Raw genomic sequence first — 22,435 nt, forward strand, 5'->3', positions numbered from 1 at the left:
AAAATTAATAGGTATTACAGATTATATCTCCTTCAGTCTTGAAGGAAATGTAAATGTCAAATATGCTCCTAAATAAGAGAGCTTAAGTCAGTCCCATTTTACTACTGAGGAGAAAAAGAAATTTTGTCTATCTTGCTTTGAAATACAAAGTTTTAAGGCTGTTGTTAAAATAGTCATATGTCTTGTTAAATTATTTACATATAAAATATTGAAAAAATGTTAATTTAGAATTGGTGATTATTACGCACATTTCCTGAAAATAATTTTATCCACACAAGCATCATAGACATTGACGTCTTAGTAATTGCTAGAACCATTTTTTAAGTCATCACAATTTTTGAGAGCATAGGATCCTTGTCTGCTTTGTGTGAGATATGGCACTTACTGACTCCATGAGTGATGCATCACTAGAAACTTTGTCTCAAACTACAGATGTCATTTTACCTTATATTGGACTTTAAAAAATCCAGTAGCTGTATATATATATTTTCCATGTGTAGTCCATACTGTATTGACTTTTTTTTTTTTTTTTTTTTTTTTTTTTTTTTTTTGAGACGAAGTCTCGCTCTGTCGCCCAGGCTGGAGTGCAGTGGCCGGATCTCAGCTCACTGCAAGCTCCGCCCCCCGGGTTCCCGCCATTCTCCTGCCTCAGCCTCCCGAGTAGCTGGGACCACAGGCGCCGCCACCTCGCCCGGCTAGTTTTTTATAGTTTTTTAGTAGAGACGGGGTTTCACCGGGTTAGCCAGGATGGTCTCGATCTCCTGACCTTGTGATCCGCCCGTCTCGGCCTCCCAAAGTGCTGGGATTACAGGCTTGAGCCACCGCGCCCGGCCTGTATTGACTTTTTAAGTTTTTTTAAAAGTTTGCTTAAAAAGATAACCCTTGGAATTGTAGAGTCGCAGGATCAGGAATTATGTCTAAAGTTGTGAATACTTCTGTCCCTCTTTTTGAAAAATAGCATTGATTGAGTTATATTTTTTGGTTTTATGATTGTATTTGGGAACTTTTAGACTATACACAAAAACAGAAATATGCAATGAACTCCCCCATGTACTCATCATCTCGCTTCCGATGTTGACATTCCGCCATTCTTATTTCATTTCTAACCCCTCTTTTTTTTTCCTGGAGAGTCTCAGAACAATTGTAGATATCATTTTACTCATAGAGACTTCAACACACGTAGTTTAATTCTATTTTATATATGGCATCATTTCTGTAAACTGATAGTTAGGTCTAAAAGCTTGATTAGGTTCAAGTTTAGTCCCGGCAGTACTTTGTTGGTGATACTATGTGCTGTCTGTTGCGTCACATATTGAGCTTGATCAGAGGGTTCAGATGTCATTCTGATCCTTCCATTATAAAGTTCCCCTTCACTGTTTTCTGTAATGTTTTTTAGCAGTTATTAATGGTCTTGCCCAGATTCATTATATTAGGGGTTGCAAAATACTGCTTTTTTTTTTTTTTTTTTGAGATGGAGTTTCGCTTTTGTTGCCCAGGCTGGAGTGCAAAGATGTGATCTCAGGTCACCGCAACCTCTGCCCTCCGGGTTCAAGTGATTCCCCTGCTTCTACCTCCTGAGTAGCTGGGATTACAGGCTTCTGCTACCATACCTGGCTAATTTTGTATTTTTAGTAGAGATGAGGTTTCTCCATGTTGGTCATGCTGGTCTCAAACTGCTAACCTTAGGTGATCTGCCTGCCTCGGCCTCCCAAAGTTCTGGGATTACAGGCGTGAGCCACCACTCCCAGCCTTGATATTCTGTCACTTTGCTTAAGTTTATTGTCTGAGATTCTTCTATAAAGGAAGAACACTTCGTTTATCAGCTGATTGGTTTTTCTGAAATTCTGTTCATACAGGAAAGGCAAGATGAATGCTTGATTGTCTTCCTTCATTTGCCACTTCTCAGAATGATTTGGTATTCTAGCAGCATCCAAAGGGGTGTTTTCGTTTTTGAGTATCATTATGAATGCATGAATTTTAGTATATTTGATGGATTTCAGTTTGTTGCAGTCTTTTTATATTTTTTAAAGTGATTTCATCTTTGGCCATTGGGAACATCTTCAAACTGGGTCATTGTCCTTTTGATGCCATCCTAGTGGTCTTTGGTAACTTCCCTACTCTCTGGTATATTAGATTGGTGCAGATTAATGTATAGTTCCTGCCCCAGACCTAGAAATAGCTGTTCCTTTAAGAACTTCTGACTTTTTTTTTTTTTTTTTTGGAGACAGAGTTTTGTTCTTTCGGAGTGCAGTGGTGCGATCTTGGCTCACTGCAACCTCCGCCTCCTGGGTTTAAGTGATTCCCCTGCCTCGGTCTCCTGGGTAGCTGGGACTACAGGCGCGCACCACCATGCCTGGCTAACTTTTGTATTTTAGTAGAGATGGGGTTTCACCGTGTTGGCCAGCATGGTCTCATCTCCTGACCTCATGATCCGCCTGCCTCAGCTTCCTCAAGTGCTGGGATTACAGGTGTGAGCCACCGCACCTGGCCCGATTTTCTTTTATTGGGAGGTGATAGAGACTAAAGTCTGGGAATTAAGGTGTTTTTTGCTCTACTGGGTTGCCAATGGTTTTGGCTTTTTTGAATTTAACCTAATTTTTTTTTTTTTTTTTTTTTTTTTTAAAGGACAAGGTCTCACTCTGTCGCCTAGGCTGCAGAGTGGTGGTGCACTCATAGCTTTCTGCAGCCTTGACCTCCTGGGCTCAAGTGATCCTCCTGCCTCAGCCTTCTGAGTACTTGGGACGACAGCACATGCTGTCTTGCTCCACTAATTTTTAAATTCTATTTTAATTTTTTTTTTAGAGATGAGATCTTCTTACATTGCCCAGTGTGGTCTCAACTTCCTGGCCTCAACTTACCCTCCCATCTTAGCCTCCTCATGTGCTGGGATTACAGGTGTGGTGTGAACCACCATGCCTAGCACATTTTGACTGTTTTAACAGACAAAGCTAGGAATGTAAAGATTTAGAAAAAAATAAATCTTTAGGTGAATATTTCCACTATAAGTTTAGGATTAGGGTTTTTATGTAAGTTGTTGTTTTATATTTGTATTCTTATGCTGAAAACTCTGATTTTTAATAATATTAACCATTGCTTATTTGCCTTATCCTGTATATACCATAAATACATACACATAAGTGAACTAGTTTCAACATAAAAATTACTTTTAATGGCAAAACTGCCCTTGCTTTTTCACCAACCTAATATAGTAGTTCTAATTAATACAGTTTAAGTATTTTGTTTTGTATAGTGCCTTTTTGCCCTTGACCAGTTTTCTGTGTGGTTGTGCCACCAATTTCACATACATTTAGGTTCATTTATTTCAGGGTTGGCTTTTTTAAGGGTATTTTTTAAAAAATTTAATTTTGCTTTTTAAATTATGTAAAACATTTAACCTGGCTTCAGAGTCAAAACTTTAAAACAAGATATACTCAGGTCTTTAGCTTTGGTTAATTCTTTCATTTTTTTTTCTTCAAAAATAAACTCAAAATGTGACCCCCTTCTCTTACTCAAAAGTGTCTCTTGCTTTTTTCACTTAATATATACTATTGTTGGGGTATACAGAGGTACTGTAGAGGAATGAAAGTATGTGTCTCTGTATGTGTCATTTCTTTTTATTCCTTTTGTTGCTAAGCTTCATCATAGTGCCTTGGATGGTTGTACCAGTGTATTCAACCAGTTTCCTATTGATGAACGGTTTGCAGACTTTTTTTTTTTTTTTTAAATATAAATAGCATTGCAATAAACAGCTTTTTTTGACCCGGTGCAGTGGCTCCCACCTTTAATCCCAGAACTTTGGGAGGCCAAGGCGGGTGGATCATGAGGTCAGAAGTTCAAGACCAGTCTGACCAACATGGTGAAACTCCGTCTCTACTAAAAATACAAAAGTTAGCCGGGCGTAGTGGCTGCGCCTGTAATCTCAGCTACTCAGGAGGCTGAGGCAGGAGAATTGCTTGAACCCAGGAGGTGGAGGTTGCAGTGAGCCGAGATCTAGAGATTGTGCCACTGCATTCCAGCCTGGGTGACAAGAGTGGGACTCCGTCTCAAAAAAAAAAAAAAAAAAAAACTTCCTGCAATAAATAGCTTTTTGTATATGTCATTTCATATTTTTTTTGCCAGTGTATCTTTGGGATAGAATTATAGAAGGCAGTTGTTGAATAAAGGACAAATGCATATGTTATTTTGTAAGATATGGCCACATTTTTCTCCATGGTGATTGTAACCATTTTGAATGTTCACCAGCAAGGATGCCTGTTTTCTCAAAAATCTTTCCAACAGAATATGTTGTCAGATTTTAGGGGATTTTTGGTCCATCTGATAGCTGAGGAATAGTATGTCAGTACATTTTAAATTTGTATTTCTTTTATTTTTTAAAATGTGTAATGTGTATCTTTTCATATGTTTTAAAAACCTTAGGTCATTTGCATTTCTTTTCCTGTGTTCAGTCTGTTCATATTTTTTATTTTTTTTTTTTTTGCCTGTTTTGATATCAGGATGTTGGTTTTCATTCTTCTGTCCATTTTTAGAAGCTTTTGATATATTAGCTATATAAATCCTATATAATACACACATTTTTCACAAATTAATTAGTGGTGTCTTGACTTACATACTTTTTATGCCAATTTTTTTCTTTTTTTCTTTCCTTTTTTTTTTTTTGTTTGCTCTCTTTGTTTTTTTTTGTTTTTTGTTTTTTTTTTTTTTTGAGACGGAGTCTCGCTCTGTCACCCAGGCTGGAGTGCAGTGGCCAGATCTCAGCTCACTGCAAGCTCCGCCTTCCGGGTTCACGCCATTCTCCTGCCTCAGCCTCCCGAGTAGCTGGGACTATAGGCGCCGCCACCTCGCCCGGCTAGTTTTTTGTATTTTTAGTAGAGACGGGGTTTCACCGTGTTAGCCAGGATGGTCTCGATCTCCTGACCTCGTGATCCGCCCGTCTCGGCCTCCCAAAGTGCTGGGGATTACAGGCTTGAGCCACCGCGCCCGGCCCTTTTTTTTCTTTTCTTGAGACAGGATCTCACTCTGTCACCCAGATTGGAGTGCAGTGTTGCTTTCTCGGCTCACTGCAACCTCAGCCTCCCACGCTTAAGCGATCCTCCCACCTCAGCCTGCTGAGTAGCTGGGACCACAAGTGCACATCCCCACACCCGGCTAATTTTTGTATTTTTTTGTAGGGACGTGATTTTACCATGTTGCCCAGGCTGGTCTTGAACTTCTGAGCTCAAGTGATCCACCTGCTCGACCTCCCAGGGTGCTGGGATTATAGGCGTGAGCCACCATGCCCGGCTGACATTTTTTCCCACAAGTCATATTTATCAACTTTTATTCTTACTGCTTCTGGATTTTGAGTCGTAATTAGGAATACTTTTTCCACTCCAAAGTTGTAGCAAAATTAGCCCATTTTCCCCCAGTCCTTGTACTTAATTCATTTTTAACATTTAGAGCATAGATCCATTTGGTGTTTATCCTTATGTATAATATGAAAAATTGACCCATTTTTTTTTATGTGACTATCCATTTGTCCCCAATCCGGTCATTAGCATCTTTTTCCTGTTGATTTGAAATATGCTACCTTTGTCACATGTTAAATTTTCCATATGCATTTGGGCCTTTTTATGGAGTTTTTACTCTGTCTTATTGCTCTGTTTGTCCATGTACAGGAAGAACACTCTTTTAATTTTAGAATCTTTAATTTTTTCCTAGATATTGTTGTTTGTTTATTCTTCCAAGTGAACGTTATAATCAGTTTGTTTACATGGAGGTGATTGGGGGTGGGGAGGTCTAGGATGGTATTTTTATTGGGATTGCATTTGTAGATTATATTACAGAGAGTTGACATCCTCCTATTCCAGAATATGGAATGTTTTTTCATTTGTTGATGTCTAGTTTTGTATCTTGCAGAGTGTTTTATGTTTTTTTTAAAATTATTGAGGTATACTTAACTACTATAAAATTCATTCATTTAAAGTGTACAATTTGGTAATTTGTTTTTTTTTTGAGACAGGGTCTCACTTTGTTGCCCATGCTGTAGTGCAGTGGTGCGATGTTCCACTCACTACAATCTCCACTTCCAGGGTTCAAGTGATTCTCCCACCTCAGCCTTCCAAGTAGCTGGGACTATATAGGTACATGCCATCACACCCAGCTAATTTTTGTATTATTTGGTAGAGACGGGGTTTCACCATGTTGGTCAGACTGGTCTTGAACTCCTGACCTCAGGTGATCTGCCTGCCTTGGCCTCCCAAAGTGCTGGGATTGCAGATGTAAGCCACCACACCCAGCCCAATTCACTAATTTTTAAAAGTATATTTAGAGCTGTGCAATAATCACCATAATACAGTTTTAGAATATGTTTATCAATCCCAGAAGATCCCTCTTGCTTTCTTACTGTCAGTCTCTGTTCCTACTTTCATTCCCCTCAACCTCTAATTTGCTGTATCTATAGATTTGCCTTTTGTGGGCATTTCATATAAATGAAATCATATATGGTCTTTACTGTCTGGCTTCTTTTACTTAGCATAATTTTTTTTTTTTTTTTTTTTTTTTTGAGGCAGGTCTTGCTCTGTTGCCCAAGCTGGAGTGCAGTGGCGATCATAGCTCACTGCATACTCTGCTTCTCAGACTCAAGCAATCCTCCCATCTCAGCCTCCTGAGTAGCTAGGACTACAGGTGCATGTCACCATGTCTGGCTAATTTTTGTATTTTTTTGTAGAGACAAGGTTTCTCCATGTTGTCCAGCCTGGTCTCCGACTCCTGGGTTCAAGCAGTCCACCTGCCTTGGCCTCCCAAAGTGCTTGGATTAGAGACATGAGCCACTGGGCCCAGCCTAAGTTAGCATAATTTTTTAAGGAGGTTAATCCATGTTGTAGCAGGTATCAGTAATTAGTTTTTATTTTATTAGTTATAGCATTCTGTTGTATAGATATACCACATTTTGTTTATCTAGTTGTCAGTGATGGCATTTTTTTGTTTGTTTGTTTTTTGTTTTTTGAGGTGGAATCTTGTTCTGTTGCCCAGGCTGGAGTTCAGTGGTGTGATCTCAGCTCACTGCAACCTCCACCTCTCGGGTTCACATGATTCTCTGCCTCAGCCTCCTGAGTAACTGGGATTACAGGTGCACACCACCATGCCCAGCTAATTTTTTTGTATTTTTAGTAGAGACGGGGTTTCACTATGTTGGCCAGGCTCATCTTGAGCTCCTGACCTTATGATCTGCCCACCTTGGCCTCCCAAAGTGTTGGGATTACAGGCATGAGCCACTGCACCTGGCTGGAATTGTTTAAGTGATTTATTCCCTGGCTGGGCTGTGGTTCTACTTGTGTTTCTGTACTGCCATTAGTCATGAATGTGAGATACACATGACATCTATAAGGCTGGTGAGCAGGCTTCTCTAGGTAGGTAGAAGTCAAGGGCGTTTTGAATTGTTTCTGGTATTTGCTATTGTGAAAATGCTGCAGTGAACATTTGGGTACAAATCTTTGTGTATATGTATGTTTTCATTTCTGTTGGAAAGATACCAACAGAGGAGTCCCAAAGTGGAGTTAGTTGCTATAACTTCAGTAACTTTAATTGTGACTATAAAAGACAGGAGCAGTGGCAAAAGCATCTGGTAGCATGAAAATGCTTTTGATAGTAACTACACGCCCACATGTTTAGTAGGTATGGTAACATGATGTCATTTGTGAAAAGAATGTGAGCTTTAGAATTGGAATTAGCTTTGAATTTTAAGTGTTGCTTATTGTTTGCTTGTAAGTCACTTAAACTTTCTAAGCTTCAGTTTCTTGATGGGGCTAGACATGCGTAATACTATATATGGCACAAAGTTTGTGCTCACAGATTGGAAACTATCCTTTTTTTTCTTTTTTTTTTGAGACAGAGTTTTGCTTTGCCGCCCAGGCTGGAGTGCAATGGCGCAATCTTGGCTCACTGCAGCCTCCACTTCCCGGGTTCAAGCCTCAGCGTCACGAGTAGGTGGGATTAGAGGCACACGTCACCGTGCCCAGCTCATTTTTGTGTTATTAATAGAGACGGGGTTTTGCCATGTTGGCCAGACTGGTCTCAAACTCCTGACCTCAGGTGATCCACCTGCCTCGGCCTCCTAAAGTGCTCGGATTACAGGCATGAGCCACCACGCCTGGCCATGGAAACTCTTCTTACTGTTAGCATCATTCCAGTCTTAAGGCACAGAGGGACTAAGGTGATCAGTGAGTATAGTGGCTAACATTGCTTATTGCTGATGCCAAGAGAATTTGTGATCTCTTACCAGGAAATAGAAATGGACTTTGAGGAGTTCATAAAGAACTCTCCCAGAGAAATCATTGTTTTTGTTATCGTTGTTACACTACTCATATTCTTTCCAGGCTGGTAGCCAGAGAAATATGTTATTTTTCTCATGATGTTTTAAAAGTTATAAACAACCTAACCTTAAAAAACAAACAATTCAAAGAAAATCACCCACAGTCCTACCACTATCTTAGCTATACTCGTTTTTTGTCCTTTAGTATTTCTAAATGTAAAAGATAAAATGAAAATAAAATTGACCCAGTAAGAAATGACCTATTCTCCTGATTTTCTTTTAAGCTGTGCTATTTAATAAGATTAACTTCATAATTTTAGAAATGTTTTCCTTTTTAAAATTTTGGTTTAAATAACTGTTATCCTAGAAAACGCTAGATTGTAGATGCCAAAATGTTGCCTGTTGTGAATATGCTTTAGTTATATAATTTTTATGTATTATGTTCAAGTTATGCATAAAGTCCTTTTTAGAAAAATAATGATGTTTAAGCAATAGAATAAGAGTGCTTCAGCAAGCTGTTTATATACTTTTAGTTACATAATCTCTGTATTCATAAAAAGTTATATAAATTAAGTTTTCATGGATTAGCAAAGCTAGCTTTGTATCATTTATCATTGAGGTTTCAAAATGTTACATAAGCCATGTGAAACGTGTTCAAGAATGTTAGCTTATTTTTTACAGGTTTTTTTTGTTTTTATTTTTATTTATTTATTTTTTTGAGACGGAGTTTTTGGTCTTGTCACCCAGGCTGGAGTGCAGTGGCGCGATCTTGGCTCACTGCAATCTCCGCCTCCCGGGTTCAAGTGATTCTCCTGCCTCAGCCTCAGAATAGCTGGGACTACAGGCGCCTGCCACTACACCTGGCTGATTTTTGTATTTTTAGTAGAGATGGGGTTTCACCATGTTGGCCAGGCTGGTCTCAATCTCCTGACCTTGTGATCCTCCCACCTCGGCCTCCCAAAGTGCTAGGATTACAGGCGTCAGCCACTGTGCCCAGCCTTAGTTTTTCCTCTTTTTTAAAACAGGTTTTGAAAGAAATTTTGTTTACAGATAAGCAGAGAAAAATCATAAAGTTGATATGTAGATATAACTTTTCTCCATGTAGAACTGGTAATGCCCAGTTTATGGGGTGAAATAAGAAAAGTTTTTTTAAAATCATGACTTTTTGTTGATACATAATGCATTTAGTTTTAAATATACTTTTACCACCATTACTTAATTCCATATTTAATAATTTGAGTTAATTAACAACAAGTAACATCTGCAAAGTCAATGGTTAGCTGGATTAATATCTCAAGGTTCCCTTTGTACTTCTACCTTAAGCTGCATTGTGCTCATGATTATGAAGCAAGAGTTAGAAAATAATTTGGAAATTCAATCTCCAGTATCATTTTAAATAGCCACTTGGGTGCTACTGTTTTGTTTTTTTTTTCTGCCCATAAGATATATTTGTGCTATTAAAAATGCATTTTACCTCAGTCTGTGTAATCTGTAGGACTTAAAAACCACTTCAAACATTTTCACATCTTGTAACTCCTAATAAATGTTATGTTTTCTATCTAATTGATAATAGCATTTTGCAAATATTCCAGAGTATAAATACAATATTATTAAGTAATTTTTAAAAAGTTTCTCCAAATCAGATAATCTTTCATTATCTCCCTTATTTACCAGTGTCTGCTGGTATTTTCTGCTTCCCCCCCCCCCCCCCCCCCCCCCGCTTTATTTTTTTGAGACAGGATTTCATTCTTTTGCCCAGGCTGGAGTGCAGTGGCGCCATCAGGGGTTCCTGCAGCCTCAGCCTCCAGGGCTCAGGTGATCCTCTCACGTCAGCCTTCTGGGTAGCTGGCACTACAGGCACATGCCACCACACCTGGCTAATTGTTTATTTTTTGTAGAAATGGGATTTCGCCATGTTACCCAAACTGGTCTTGCACTCCTGGGCTCAAGCGATCTGCCCACCTCAGCCTACCAGATTGCTGTGATTACAGGCGTCAGCCTCTGCACCTGGCCTGTTCTGTTCTTTGGAGTATTGTATATCCATATGCAGAAAAGATAAATTTAGACCTTTTACCTATTGTCTGACACAGAAATTAACAAAGTAGATCGTAGACCTAAATGTAAGAACTAAATGATAAAACTTCTAGAAGGAGGCATAGGAGAAAATCTCAGTTACCTTGGGTTGGACAGAGGTTTCTTAAATATGTCACCAAAATCACAATCCATAAAAGAAGTTGCCAATTTGAACTCTAAAATTAGAGACTTTTGTGCTTCAAAAGATGTTATTAAGAAAATGAAAAGGCATGTTACAGACTGTGAAAAAATACTTGCAAATAGTATATCTGAGAAAAGACGTGAATTCAGGATATATAAGGAACTCTTTATTATTATTATTATTATTACTATTATTATTATTTTGAGACACAGGGTCTCACTGTGTCGTCCAGGCTGGAGTACAATGGCACAATCTTGGCTCACTGCAGACTCAGCAGCCCGGTTTCAAGTGATCTGCCCACCTCAGCCTCCGGAGTAGCTTTTGTGGAGACAAGGTTTCGCCGTGTTGCCCAGGCTGGTTTTGAACTCCTAGGCTCAAGCAATCCACTGCCTCAGCCTCTCGAAATGCTGGGATTACAGGCATGAGCCATAGTGTGCCTGGCCAGGAATTCTTAAAATTCAACAATGAGACCAAAAACTCAGATTAAACATGGACAAAAGAATAGATATTTCACCAAAGTAGCTCATAAAATTAGACTTGGCATGGTGGCTCATATCTATAATCTTAGCACTTTGGGAGTCCAAGGTAGGAAGATTGCTTGAGCTCAGGAATTCGAGACCAGCCTGAGCAACACAGTGAGACCTTATTTGTATGAAAAATTTAAAAATTAGCTGGGCATGGTGGCATGTACCTGTAGTCCCAGCTGCTGGGGTGGCTAAGGTGGGAGGATTGCTTGAGCTCAGGAGGTCAAAGCTGCAGTGAGCTATGATCGTGCCACTGCACTCCAGCGTGGGAGTTGGAGCAAGACACTTTCTCAAACAAAAACAGACAAAAACCAAAGTAACTAATAATCACATGAAAAAATGCTCAGCACCATTAGTTATTTTATGTTGTTTTTTGTTTTTTTAAAAATTATTATTATGTTTTGAGACAAGGTCTGGCTCTGTTGCCCAGGCTGGAGTGCGGTGGTGCCATCTCGGCTCACTGCAACGTCTGTCTCCCAGGCTCAAGCTGTCTTCCTACCTCAGCCTCCTGAGTATCTGGGACTACAGGCTACCATGCCCAGGTAATTTTTGTGTTTTTTGTAGAGACAGGGTTTCGCCATGTTGCCCAGGCTGGATTGAACTCCTTTGCTCTAGCAATCTGCCTGCCTCGGTCTCCCAAAGTGCTGGGATTATAGGGGTGAGCCCTTGTACTCAGCCTTCTTATTTTAGAAATGGTTATTAAAACCACAATGAGATACCACTGTATAGCCACTGAAACAAGTTTAATGAAAAAGAGACAATAATAGGTATTGGTGGGGATGTGGAGAACCTAAAACCTTCATTTCCGTATTGGGAATGTAAAATTGTAGAGCCACTTAGGGAAACAATTTGGCGGTTCCTTAAAAAGTTAAACAAACTTACCATAGAACCTAGAAATTACATTCCTAAGTATTTGCCTGAGAGAAATGAAAGCACATGTTTGTACAAAGACTTATACATGAATGTTCATAGCTACTTTATTTGTAATATGCAAAAACTGAGAAAAACCCAAATGTCCATCAGTGGATGAATGGATAAACGAAGTGTGTTATATCGATATGATTGGATACTACTCTGCAATAAAAAAAGAACAAATATTGATACAACAAATGAATATATTTCAAGATAAATACGCTGAGTGAAAGGAGCCAAAAGTGTATGTAATGTATGACTCCACTTAGCATAAAACATGACAAAATACAAACCAATTCATAATAACAAAGAGCAGATCAGTTGTTGCAGGGGTATTGGAGTTGGTATAGGGGATGATGATTGACTGAAACAGGACATGCAAGCTCTTTTGGAGTTATTGGAAATGTTCTTTAACTGGATTGTGGTGATGATTACACTCCATAAATTTACTAAAATTAGCAAAATGTACACTTAAAGTGGGTGAATTTTTTTATACATTATGGGAAAATTCTTAATTACAGACATTATTTGTAAACTGTTGGCTTACATTTGTATTGACAGGTGATAGTAATGAAGAAGCCAATAAACAACAGGTTTGTAAAAAACACAGCAAGAGAAGAAATGGAGTATTACTTTTTTAAAAACCATTTTAACCATTTTTAAGCATACAGTTCAGTAGTGTTAAGTATATTCACATTGGGACCAGGTGCAGTGGCTCATACTTGTAATCCCAGCACTCTGGGGGACCGAGGTGGGAGGAGGATTGCTTTAGCCCAGGAGTTTGAGACCAGCCTAGGCAATGTACTAAGACACTATCTCTTAAAAGACTAAAAAAAAAAAAAAAAAAAAAAAAAAAAAAGCTGGGTGCGGTGGTGTGCACCTGTAGTCCCAGCTACTCAGGAGGCTGAGTTAGGAGGATATCTGGAGCCCAGGAGATTGAGGGCAATGAGTGTGATTGTGCCCCTAAACTCTAGCCTAACCCTGTCTCCAAAAAAAAAAAAAGTGTGTTTACATTTGTTGTGAAACAGATCTCCAGAACTTTTCCATCTTACAAAACTGGCACTCTGTAACCATTATACAACTTCTCTTTCTCCTCCCTCTGACCCTGGTTACCACCACTCTACTGTCTGTTTCTATAAATTTGACTACTTTAGATACTTCACATAACCAGAATCACAGTTTTTGTTTTTTTGTGACTGGCTTATTTCACTTAGCATAATGCCCTCAGGTTTTATTTTGTATTGTTTATAGTCCAGGTGTCTTTGATTGTTTTTTTTTTTTTTTGGCTACCTAGTATGCCATGAATTCACAGGTTATAGGTTCCAGCAGTTCAGGCTCCTGTCTGTTGGTTCTCACAAAGTGTGCTTTTCTGGGTGGAGAATGCTGGTGCTGCAGTTGTACCTAGGTACCTTTCTCTTTGGCTTCCTTCTTTTTCTGATCTTTTTCCTTCATGTGTTTTGGGAAGCCATCTCAGCTGTCGTGCTCTATATGCTCATTATGTACATTAATTCTTGGGCAAGAATTTTGTTTGTTACAGCAATGGCAACAGCATTCTGGGTGACATTGTAACTTCCAGTTTTGCCATGGTAAGATTTATGGGGCACTCCTTTTTGAACAGTAGCCATTTTCTTTTTCTTTCTTTTTTTTTTTTTTCGAGATGGGGTCTTGCTCTGTCACCCAGGCTGGAGTGCAGTGGTGCGATCTCGGCTCACTGAAACATCTACCTCCCAGGTTCAAGTGGTTCTCCTGCCTCCTGAGTAGCTGGGATTACAGGCACATGCCACCATGCCCGGCTAATTTTTGTACTTTTAGTAGAGATGGGGTTTCACCATGTTGGTCAGGCTGGTCTCAAACTACTGATCTCGTGATCCGTCCACCTCAGCCTCCCAAAGTGCTGGGATTACAGGCATGAGCCACCACAACTGGCCAACAGTAGCCATTTTCTTTTCTTTTTTTTCTGGAGATGAATTCTCACTCTCGCCCGGGCTGGAGTGCATTGGTGTGATCTCAGCTCAACTTCCGAGATTGGTGCAACCTCCGCCTCCTGGGTTCCAGTGATTTTCCTTCTTCAGCCTCTCGAGTAGCTGGGATTACAGGCAAGCGCCAAATCCCAGCTAATTTTTGTATGAACAGTAGCCATTTTCTTGATGGCTACAGCATCGCTTTTCTTGTAGATTCCTATGTCTATGGCCAAAGGAACAGCTCCATGTTTTCTAAAAACCCTAGAGAACATATTGCAGGTGCCTCTTCTCTTTTCCTTTGTGTTTGTCATCTTGGTGAATTATTGGAAGATGGTGGTTTCTGGCAAAAGGCCAGATTAAATGGTTGAATTTCAAAGTATGTAAATTATACCTCAAAAAAACTATTTTAAAAAGTAGACTTACCCTGACACTAGACTCTATATCAAAGGGGTTGAATAGTTTCAAAATGGACCCTAAAATATGCATATAATATTTAAGAGAAGTATCAAAAAATATTTTAACTGCATTATTGAGGTATGATTAGTATACTAAAAGCTTGAAGGTAGTTAGTGTATATAACTTGATGTGTTTGGAGAGAGGTATAACACCTGTAAAACCATCATTACAGTCAATGCCATGGACTTATATCCATTGCCTCCAAAAATTTCTTCCTGTCCCCTTTATTTCCTTTTTTGGTTGGAACACTTAACATGATATACTCTTTTAGCAAATTTTTAAACATACAATACGTTATTGTTAATCATAGACCCTATGTTGTGCAGTGAACTTCCAGAATGTATTTCTTTTGCATAACTGAAAATTCGAGGAGGTATCAAAAATTAATGGGGTAAAAGAAAATATTTTTCAATAAATGTTTTGGTGATAGCTAGTTAGCTGTGGAGAGACAGAGCAGGATTCTATTTATATAATCTTACCTAATGTCATAACAAAAATCAGTTCTAGATAACAGTAATATAAAGAATATTAAACAAAGACTTGGACCAAGTCTAATATGTATCCATCTTGTAAATAAGGATGCACTTTCCAAGCTTAGAATGATTTAGAAAAGAACAGACATTTAAAAATGACAAATTTTGGCTGGGTGCAGTAGGTCACGCCTATAATCCCAGCACTTTGGGAGCCTGAGTGGGATGGATCACTTGAGGTTAGAAGTTCAAGACAAGCCTGGGCAACATGGTGAAACCCCATCGGTACTAAAAAATTAGCCTGGTGTGGTGATGCATGCCTGTAGTCCCAGCTACTTGGGAGGCTAAGGCATGAGAATCACTTGAACCCAGGGGGCAGAGGAGGTTGCAGTAAGCTGAGGGCCACTGCACTCCAGCCTGGGCAACAGAGTGAAAGACTGTCTCAGTCGATCAATCAATCAATCAATAACAAATTTCATAACATAAAACTAAAAAGCTACTGTGTGTTTTTTTTAAAGGATATATCACCTAAATGAAAACAACCTTGGAAAAAACATATAAAGCTGTAATAACTTTTTCTGTGATATTGAAGGGTTAATATCTTACATAATGATAAATACAAGATCTATAATATACTACAGATATTACAGGATAAATATCTATGTAAGATCTTACAAATTCATGTAGAAACCACTGAACATTTGTAATGAATACACCAAATCCATAGAAGAGAAAGTAAACATGCAGAGGAGTATAGATTAAAACAGTGATTACCATTTTCACTATGTGTTTTTCGCTCCTTGTGTATTTTTTTTAAAAAACTATTTGACAGATAAGATTTTTATTTTTGCAATGAATTTCATAGTCTTCAAAGTCATAATAAAGATTTCTGCCTAACAATTAGCTGACAGGAAGATACCTTTAAATGTTTTTTTTTTTTTTTTGTTTCCAGGAAGTATTGATGAAGATGTTGTGGTGATAGAAGCTTCCTCCACTCCCCAGGTTACTGCCAATGAAGAAATTAATGTTACCTCAACTGACAGTGAAGTGGAGATTGTAACAGTTGGAGAAAGCTATCGGTGAGATTTTAATTCTTAGTTAAATCTTTGAAATTTTAAATATAAATATTAAACCTATTTGTGCTGCAGATATTTGCATTGTTTTTATTTTTTTGAGACCCAGTTTGAGTATGCATATATCAGATTAGTGGATTCTTTTTTTTTCTTGTAAGAGACATAATATTGCTATGTTAGCCAGGCTGGACTTGAGCCCTTTGGCTCCAGTGATTCTCTTGTCTCATTCTCCATAGTACTGGGACTGTAGGCACATGCCACTAAGCCCGTCTAGAACTGTAGGCACATGCCACTAAGCCCGTCTAGATTTGTGGTTTTCAAAGCAGGCTGCGTTAAACTCACCTGGAGAGATAATAAAATAAAGCTATATTGTTGCCTAGACTCTTTCCCAGACTTGAACTAGAATTTTAGAGGTTAGTCTTTTTAAAAGCACCCCAAGTATACAGTGAGAGTTAAGAGTTAATGCTCTGAATAAACAATAATTTTATTTAGTGTTTTATAAAATTGTATTTTATTTATTTATTTATTTATTTATTTATTTTTTGAGACGGAGTCTCACTGTGTTGCCCAGGCTGGAGTGCATTGGCCACATCTCAGCTCACTGCAAGCTCCGCCTCCCGGGTTTACGCCATTCTCCTGCCTCAGCCTCCTGAGGCTGGGACTGCAGGCACCTGCCACCTCGCCAGGCTAATTTTTTGTATTTTTTAGTGGAGACGGGGTTTCACCATGTTACCAGGATGGTCTCGATCTCCTGACCTTGTGATCCGCCTGCCTTGGCCTAGCACCAAAGTGCTTTGTTTACAGGCTTGAGCTACCGCGCCTGGCCAAATTGTATTTTTTTAATGATAAGGAGAATTGATCTCCTTTGAAATTTAGATGTGAATAGTATGTAAATATTTGGGATGGTATTAAAATTAAAAATGAAAGAATATTAAGGGGTATTGATGTTGAAATAGCCCTTTTGGTTAGAATCTACTTGTTTCAATATGTTATTCATTGATACCAGTGAAACTTGTGCTGTTACTGTGTTAGGGCACCCTAATTCAAAACATAGTTTGACTCTTTGTCTTTCACTTAGTAATTTTATCTATGCCCTGAACTAACACATCAATGAAACTTCTTCATCTGTTTTTATAAATAACTGGAAAAGACGTTGCCTTATTGCAGAATCACTTTGACTCTCCCTGTGAAATATCAATTCCTATCACTTTGACTCTCCCTGTGAAATATCACCTCCTAACACAGCATTCATCTTATACTTTAGATGATTATAAGTATTCGTAATAGTAGCAATAAAGAGTTGCTTTGTTACATTTGATACACCAAACTAATAAACTAACAGATGAGTATTAATTTTTGTGTTGGAATGAATTTAGAAGTGCATTTGCTTGTTGCATGTTAATATGTTACTGATTTTAAAAGTATATATTCATATTTCTGACATCTGTTACAAACACTTAGAACATGCTTTTCCACTTGCCATTTTAGCATCGAAGTGCTACTTCTAAAGGCATGTAAGTGAGCATTCTGTAACATATCCTTGTTTGTTTTAATTTTATATGATTTTCCCCAACTCTGAGTAAAACTGATAATCAGTGTTCTGTACCACACCTGTCCTGTGACTGTGCATAGTGCTTGGTACAACATTGACTCAATTTTTATGAGCTCTAAGGACTACTGAAATTATGGACATATTTTTCATTGTAGGACTAGAGGTCTTGTTTTGGACATGGTTGATGTCAAGCAGATGCATTTACCTGAGTAATAGACAATGATCTTGAAAAAGACCCACAGTGTACATGACCCATTGTTATATTTCCTTATTGTTATCTGAGATATTAACATTGTTATTGTTTAGCTGGCTTTTGGCCCTTTCGTTTATTTTACTTATTTATTTATTTTTTTGGGATGGAGTCTCCCTCTGTCACCCAGGCTGGAGGGCAGTGGCGCCATCTTGGCTCACCGCAGCCTCCGTCTCCCAGGTTCAAGCAATTCTCCTGGCTCAGCCTCGTTAGTAGCTGGGATTACAGACATGAGCCACCACGCCTGGCTAATTTTTTTTTGTATTTTTAGTAGAGACGGGGTTTCACCATATTGGCCAGGTTGGTCTCGAACTCCTGACCTTGTGATCTGCCTGCCTTGGCCTCCCAAAGTGCTGGGATTACAGGCATGAGCCACCTATGCTCAGCCTGGCTCTTTCATGTAAGAGAGTATATCTGTGTTTTAGAGTCTTTTGTGTCAGGATTTGACAGTTGTTACTAATCATAGTGGCCACTAATACCTCCTTGAGATTTCCTCATACATTCAGTTTTTTTGCAGTTGTTCCATCTAGTAAAATATGATGGCTTTCACAAAAGTACTGCAAAGTGGACCTATAACTTCCTTCAGCTATTAAGAGCTTCCCAGAGATAATAGACTACTCAGTCTCATCATAGAGTTTTGGTTTTTCAAGAATTTTAAATGGTGATAAAACCTGTCCTCAGACGAAACCATTTTATCCCAAGACATTTGTTTACTGTCATGGCTCAAGCTATACCACAACTGTTTCTGATATGTGCTACCCTGTTTTGACAGTGGCTGAGTAACCTTTATACTCCTTCTTAAGAATTTTATTTTAGAATTTGAACTTTTTAAACTCTAGGTTCTATAATCGTTGAAGTTCAAGTTGAGCTGAAAATGTTGAGGCCATTTTCAACCCACTTTGACCTTTGGAGTTGTATTCTGAATGGTTAAGCTCCCACCCCCGGTGACCTTTTATATTACAGATATTTTCCGTAAATGCTGACAATAAGCTTATAAGCAGTTTTATATTAGTTTGAGCAGGAGAAAGCCCTTGTGTCTTATTGGCCTCACCTTTCTAAAAGAGTTATTTTTTTCTCCTGGAGACTTAGGACTGCATGTTCTACATATTATCCCTGTATATCCTCAGTCCAAATCTTTAATAGTTGAGTCTTTAAAAGTATATGCACCTGTAAGTAAATTTAGAGCAGTGTAATGCCACACACATACTTAAATGAAGTTAGATGTTTAGGGTTTGCAATCACATGTTTTAAAAGCATAAAGTAGCTCACGCAAATGATATTTCTTATGGCTACCAAACTAGTAAACTAATCACAATATCCTTACATCTACACATAGGAAATCTCCCTGGTGCTTGTTTGTTATTATTATTATTTTGTTTTCTTTTATGGCAATACTAGAAACTTAGCTTGGTTTAGGACTCCCAAAGCAATGTTTTGCAAATCTGTCCTGAGCTAAACATACAAGACCTTGTGGATATTATTAAATGTGTAGGATGTTATTTTTATTCCTTTACATATGGTGAATAATTTTAGCTATTAACAGAAAATGTAAAGAGTTTATTATAACCTGGGTAAATACCCAAAGTAACCGTGGAAGAGAGAGTAGCGTTCTTGAAACAGAATCCTTTATTTACACTAATGATTGGTACAACATAGCATTTCTTATATTCTTAGGTCAATTAGTTGGTGATTAATTCAGCAAAGTTTACTGAGTGCCAGACATTGTGCTAGTCATGATTTTTAATTCTGTTACGATTATTTCTTTGGAGAAATCTTGTATGAAAAACGTAACATTTAGTAAGAAAGGCTTATGGGTTTTTGTGGTGACTAATAATTCTTTATTTATATTTACTAACTTAATATTGATGTCATTTAAGGTCTCGTTCAACCCTTGGACACTCCAGATCTCACTGGAGCCAGGGTTCAAGTTCTCATGCAAGTCGGCCACAGGAGACACGGAACCGCAGTAGGATTTCTACTGTTATACAGCCCTTGAGGCAGAATGCAGCAGAAGTTGTGGACCTTACCGTTGATGAAGATGGTAAATTGAAGTAGTAACAGTAGAAAATTATAAAAGGAGTTTGATAAAAGGAAATCTGTTAAGATGCTAGAAACCCCTTCTGCTTACTGGTAATATATTATTAAACTACAGGGAAATTGTCAGATTTTTTAATCTCAAGTTTTTAATTGATATAATATCCTACGCTTGTAAATTTACATAAAATTCTTTGTGGTTATTGTTTCAATATTTGCTAGCTATTTTCTCAGGAAGAAATATTTTTACAAGTGGTAGTTTGAGGTTAGCTCAAACTAGTTTAGTTTGATTTGTAATATGGTTGTCTTTAACTTGCCATGAAAAAGTAGAAGCAGCACTTTTAAAATATAAACACAAAAGCAGTATAACTGAATTTTAAATGACTAATACTGGCTATTTGAAATGTCTAATTTTACTTTTAAAAGTTACATTATCCTTCAATATTATTGATATCTTTTTGTGCTGCTCATTTTTTGTATTGTATTTTGGCTTACGGCTGTACCCAAGTAACTGAGGAAACAAAACCAGAGTTGGAATACAGAGGTTAGGAAAAATGGTGGGATTTATGAATATATGAATGAATACATATGTGAATTTGCCCACATATTAAGAATCATCTCGAGGTATTATTAGTTATATTTTAGGAAATGGTCAATCATAATTTCCCAAAAGGAAAATGATAAGCCATATATGAGTTTGTTAGGTTTGGGAGTTAGCTATAAATTGGGCAAAGAATATATCAGGTAGATGGAAAGAGTTGGAGGCCATATGCAATCAGCTCTTCTATGGGCTGTTTGCAGTTTTGGTGGTCTTAACTTTCGTAGTATCAGTACTCAGTTGTTTATGAAGAGATAAACAACTGTTTGCCTTTCATTCAACAGTCTCTTCGTTTTTGTTTTGAAACACCATAAATTATCTGTAAGACAGTGGTTAATGTAATAGGGATTAATTAATGATGACAGTTAATTAAATATAGGGTGACTATTTTGGAAACTTTTTGTTTGTGTTCCAATGTGACACCTGCTAGCTGGTAAGTAGGAGAAAGTGATAGAGTAGCCTTTTCCACATTACAGTAAGTTCAACCAGAATTTACAGTTTACTGGGTTAAAAGTATTCCAGTGATCAGTAGATGCTCCTTTTCCCCTACTAGTTTTTCTCAGTGGAAAGCTTCTCTCTTATTAAAAATGAATCCAAAACTAAGTACATCAGACCAGTGGTTCTCAAATAGGGGCAGTTTTCTCCCCCAAGTGGTATTTGGCAATGTCTGCAGACATTTTTGGTTTTCACAGTTAGGGGAGGATGCTACTGACATCTTATGGATAGAGACCATGGTTGTCGCTCAACATTGTACGGTTCACAGTGCACATCTCCTCCCCAATGAACAAAAAATTGTCTAGCCCAAAATGTTATTATTGCCAAGGTTGAGAAACGCTGGTTAAACACAGAAGTTCTTTCCCCCCTTTTTTGTGTACAAGCAATTTACATATACATTTGGACATACTAGCATTCAAAGTGTCCCATATAGACTCACAGTTACTATTTGTGCATAAGGAATTAGCTTACCATACTGTATTGTATAGAAAGTCAACCCTCTCATTCCATAGCACATTAAGAGACCCCCTTATTTTCAGATTTAATTGTGTGTGACTGTGCTTTGGATGGATTTATTCCCATTGTTCTCAATTTTAAGCAACCATTTTAAGCTTAGTTCTTTGAAACTTACTCATAAGTTGAAGTCTACCTGAAATTTACTTTCTCATAGAAAATGTTAATTTTTATTAGAAAGCACTGATGAATATTAATATTTACAAAATTTTCTTTGGAAAACATATAAAAGGCATGGAAAGAAGATTAAAACAGATATTAGAAATCATAGCTAATGTTAAGTGAATGCTGTCTGTAAAGCATCATACAAAGTATGTGATCTCACTTCATCCTAATGACAGTTATATGAAGAAATTCTGATACTTTCCCAGTTCTACAGATGAGGAAATGGAGAATGGTTAAGTAACTTATTTATATTCATACTGTCAGTGGTGAAATCAGTATTGCTATCCAGGCAGTCTTACCCTAGAATCCATATTGTGCCAGACACATTATGGTTTGTAACACTATTCTGACAGCTTGTGACCATGTGTATGTGCATAGCAAGGAACTTTTACTTTCCTTTTACTCTTCTTTGTTATAGATCAGACAACTTATTTAGAAGCTACCTGAAAAACTATTAAATTACCTAAATTATTGAAATATGCATATCAGTGTTGAATTTTTAAAAATGCAGTCATATTTTGGTAACATGTCAGTTTGATATTGCAGTTTAGCTTTATGAAAACTTTCTTTACCATATGTTATTAGAGAGCTTGTATTTTTAAAGTTTTTTATTTAATAATTATAAACACATTAGCTTAGATTAAAATATAACCCTTTATCTAATTTGTTTTGAAATGCTAAGTTGACATTTTGTATTTTGTAGAACCTACTGTAGTACCAACCACTTCTGCAAGAATGGAATCACAAGCTACTAGCGCTTCCATTAACAATTCAAATCCATCTACCTCTGAGCAGGCCTCTGATACTGCTTCAGCTGTCACCAGTAGCCAACCTTCCACAGTGTCAGAGACTTCAGCTACTCTTACAAGCAATAGTACCACTGGCACTTCTATAGGAGGTATGTAAAAAAGTTAGGGAGGGGAGACT

The 22,435-nt window shown here is 37.8% G+C and overlaps 1 protein-coding gene across 9 annotated transcripts in view; it reads left to right on the forward strand.

Annotated features, from left to right (window-relative positions):
* Positions 1 to 22,435, forward strand: part of RNF111 (ring finger protein 111) — a 118,781-nt gene that overhangs the window by 56,222 nt on the left and 40,124 nt on the right. For all 9 annotated transcript variants that reach the window (XM_030930928.1, XM_030930924.1, XM_030930929.1 and 6 more), the window contains 3 exons: positions 15,781 to 15,907; positions 19,581 to 19,744; positions 22,212 to 22,406. In XM_030930928.1, the coding sequence (XP_030786788.1) occupies positions 15,781 to 15,907; positions 19,581 to 19,744; positions 22,212 to 22,406 (486 nt within the window). The remainder of the gene's footprint in view (positions 1 to 15,780; positions 15,908 to 19,580; positions 19,745 to 22,211; positions 22,407 to 22,435) is intronic.

Source organism: Rhinopithecus roxellana, chromosome 5 (assembly GCF_007565055.1).
Source record: "Rhinopithecus roxellana isolate Shanxi Qingling chromosome 5, ASM756505v1, whole genome shotgun sequence".
Classification (NCBI taxonomy): domain Eukaryota; kingdom Metazoa; phylum Chordata; class Mammalia; order Primates; family Cercopithecidae; genus Rhinopithecus; species Rhinopithecus roxellana.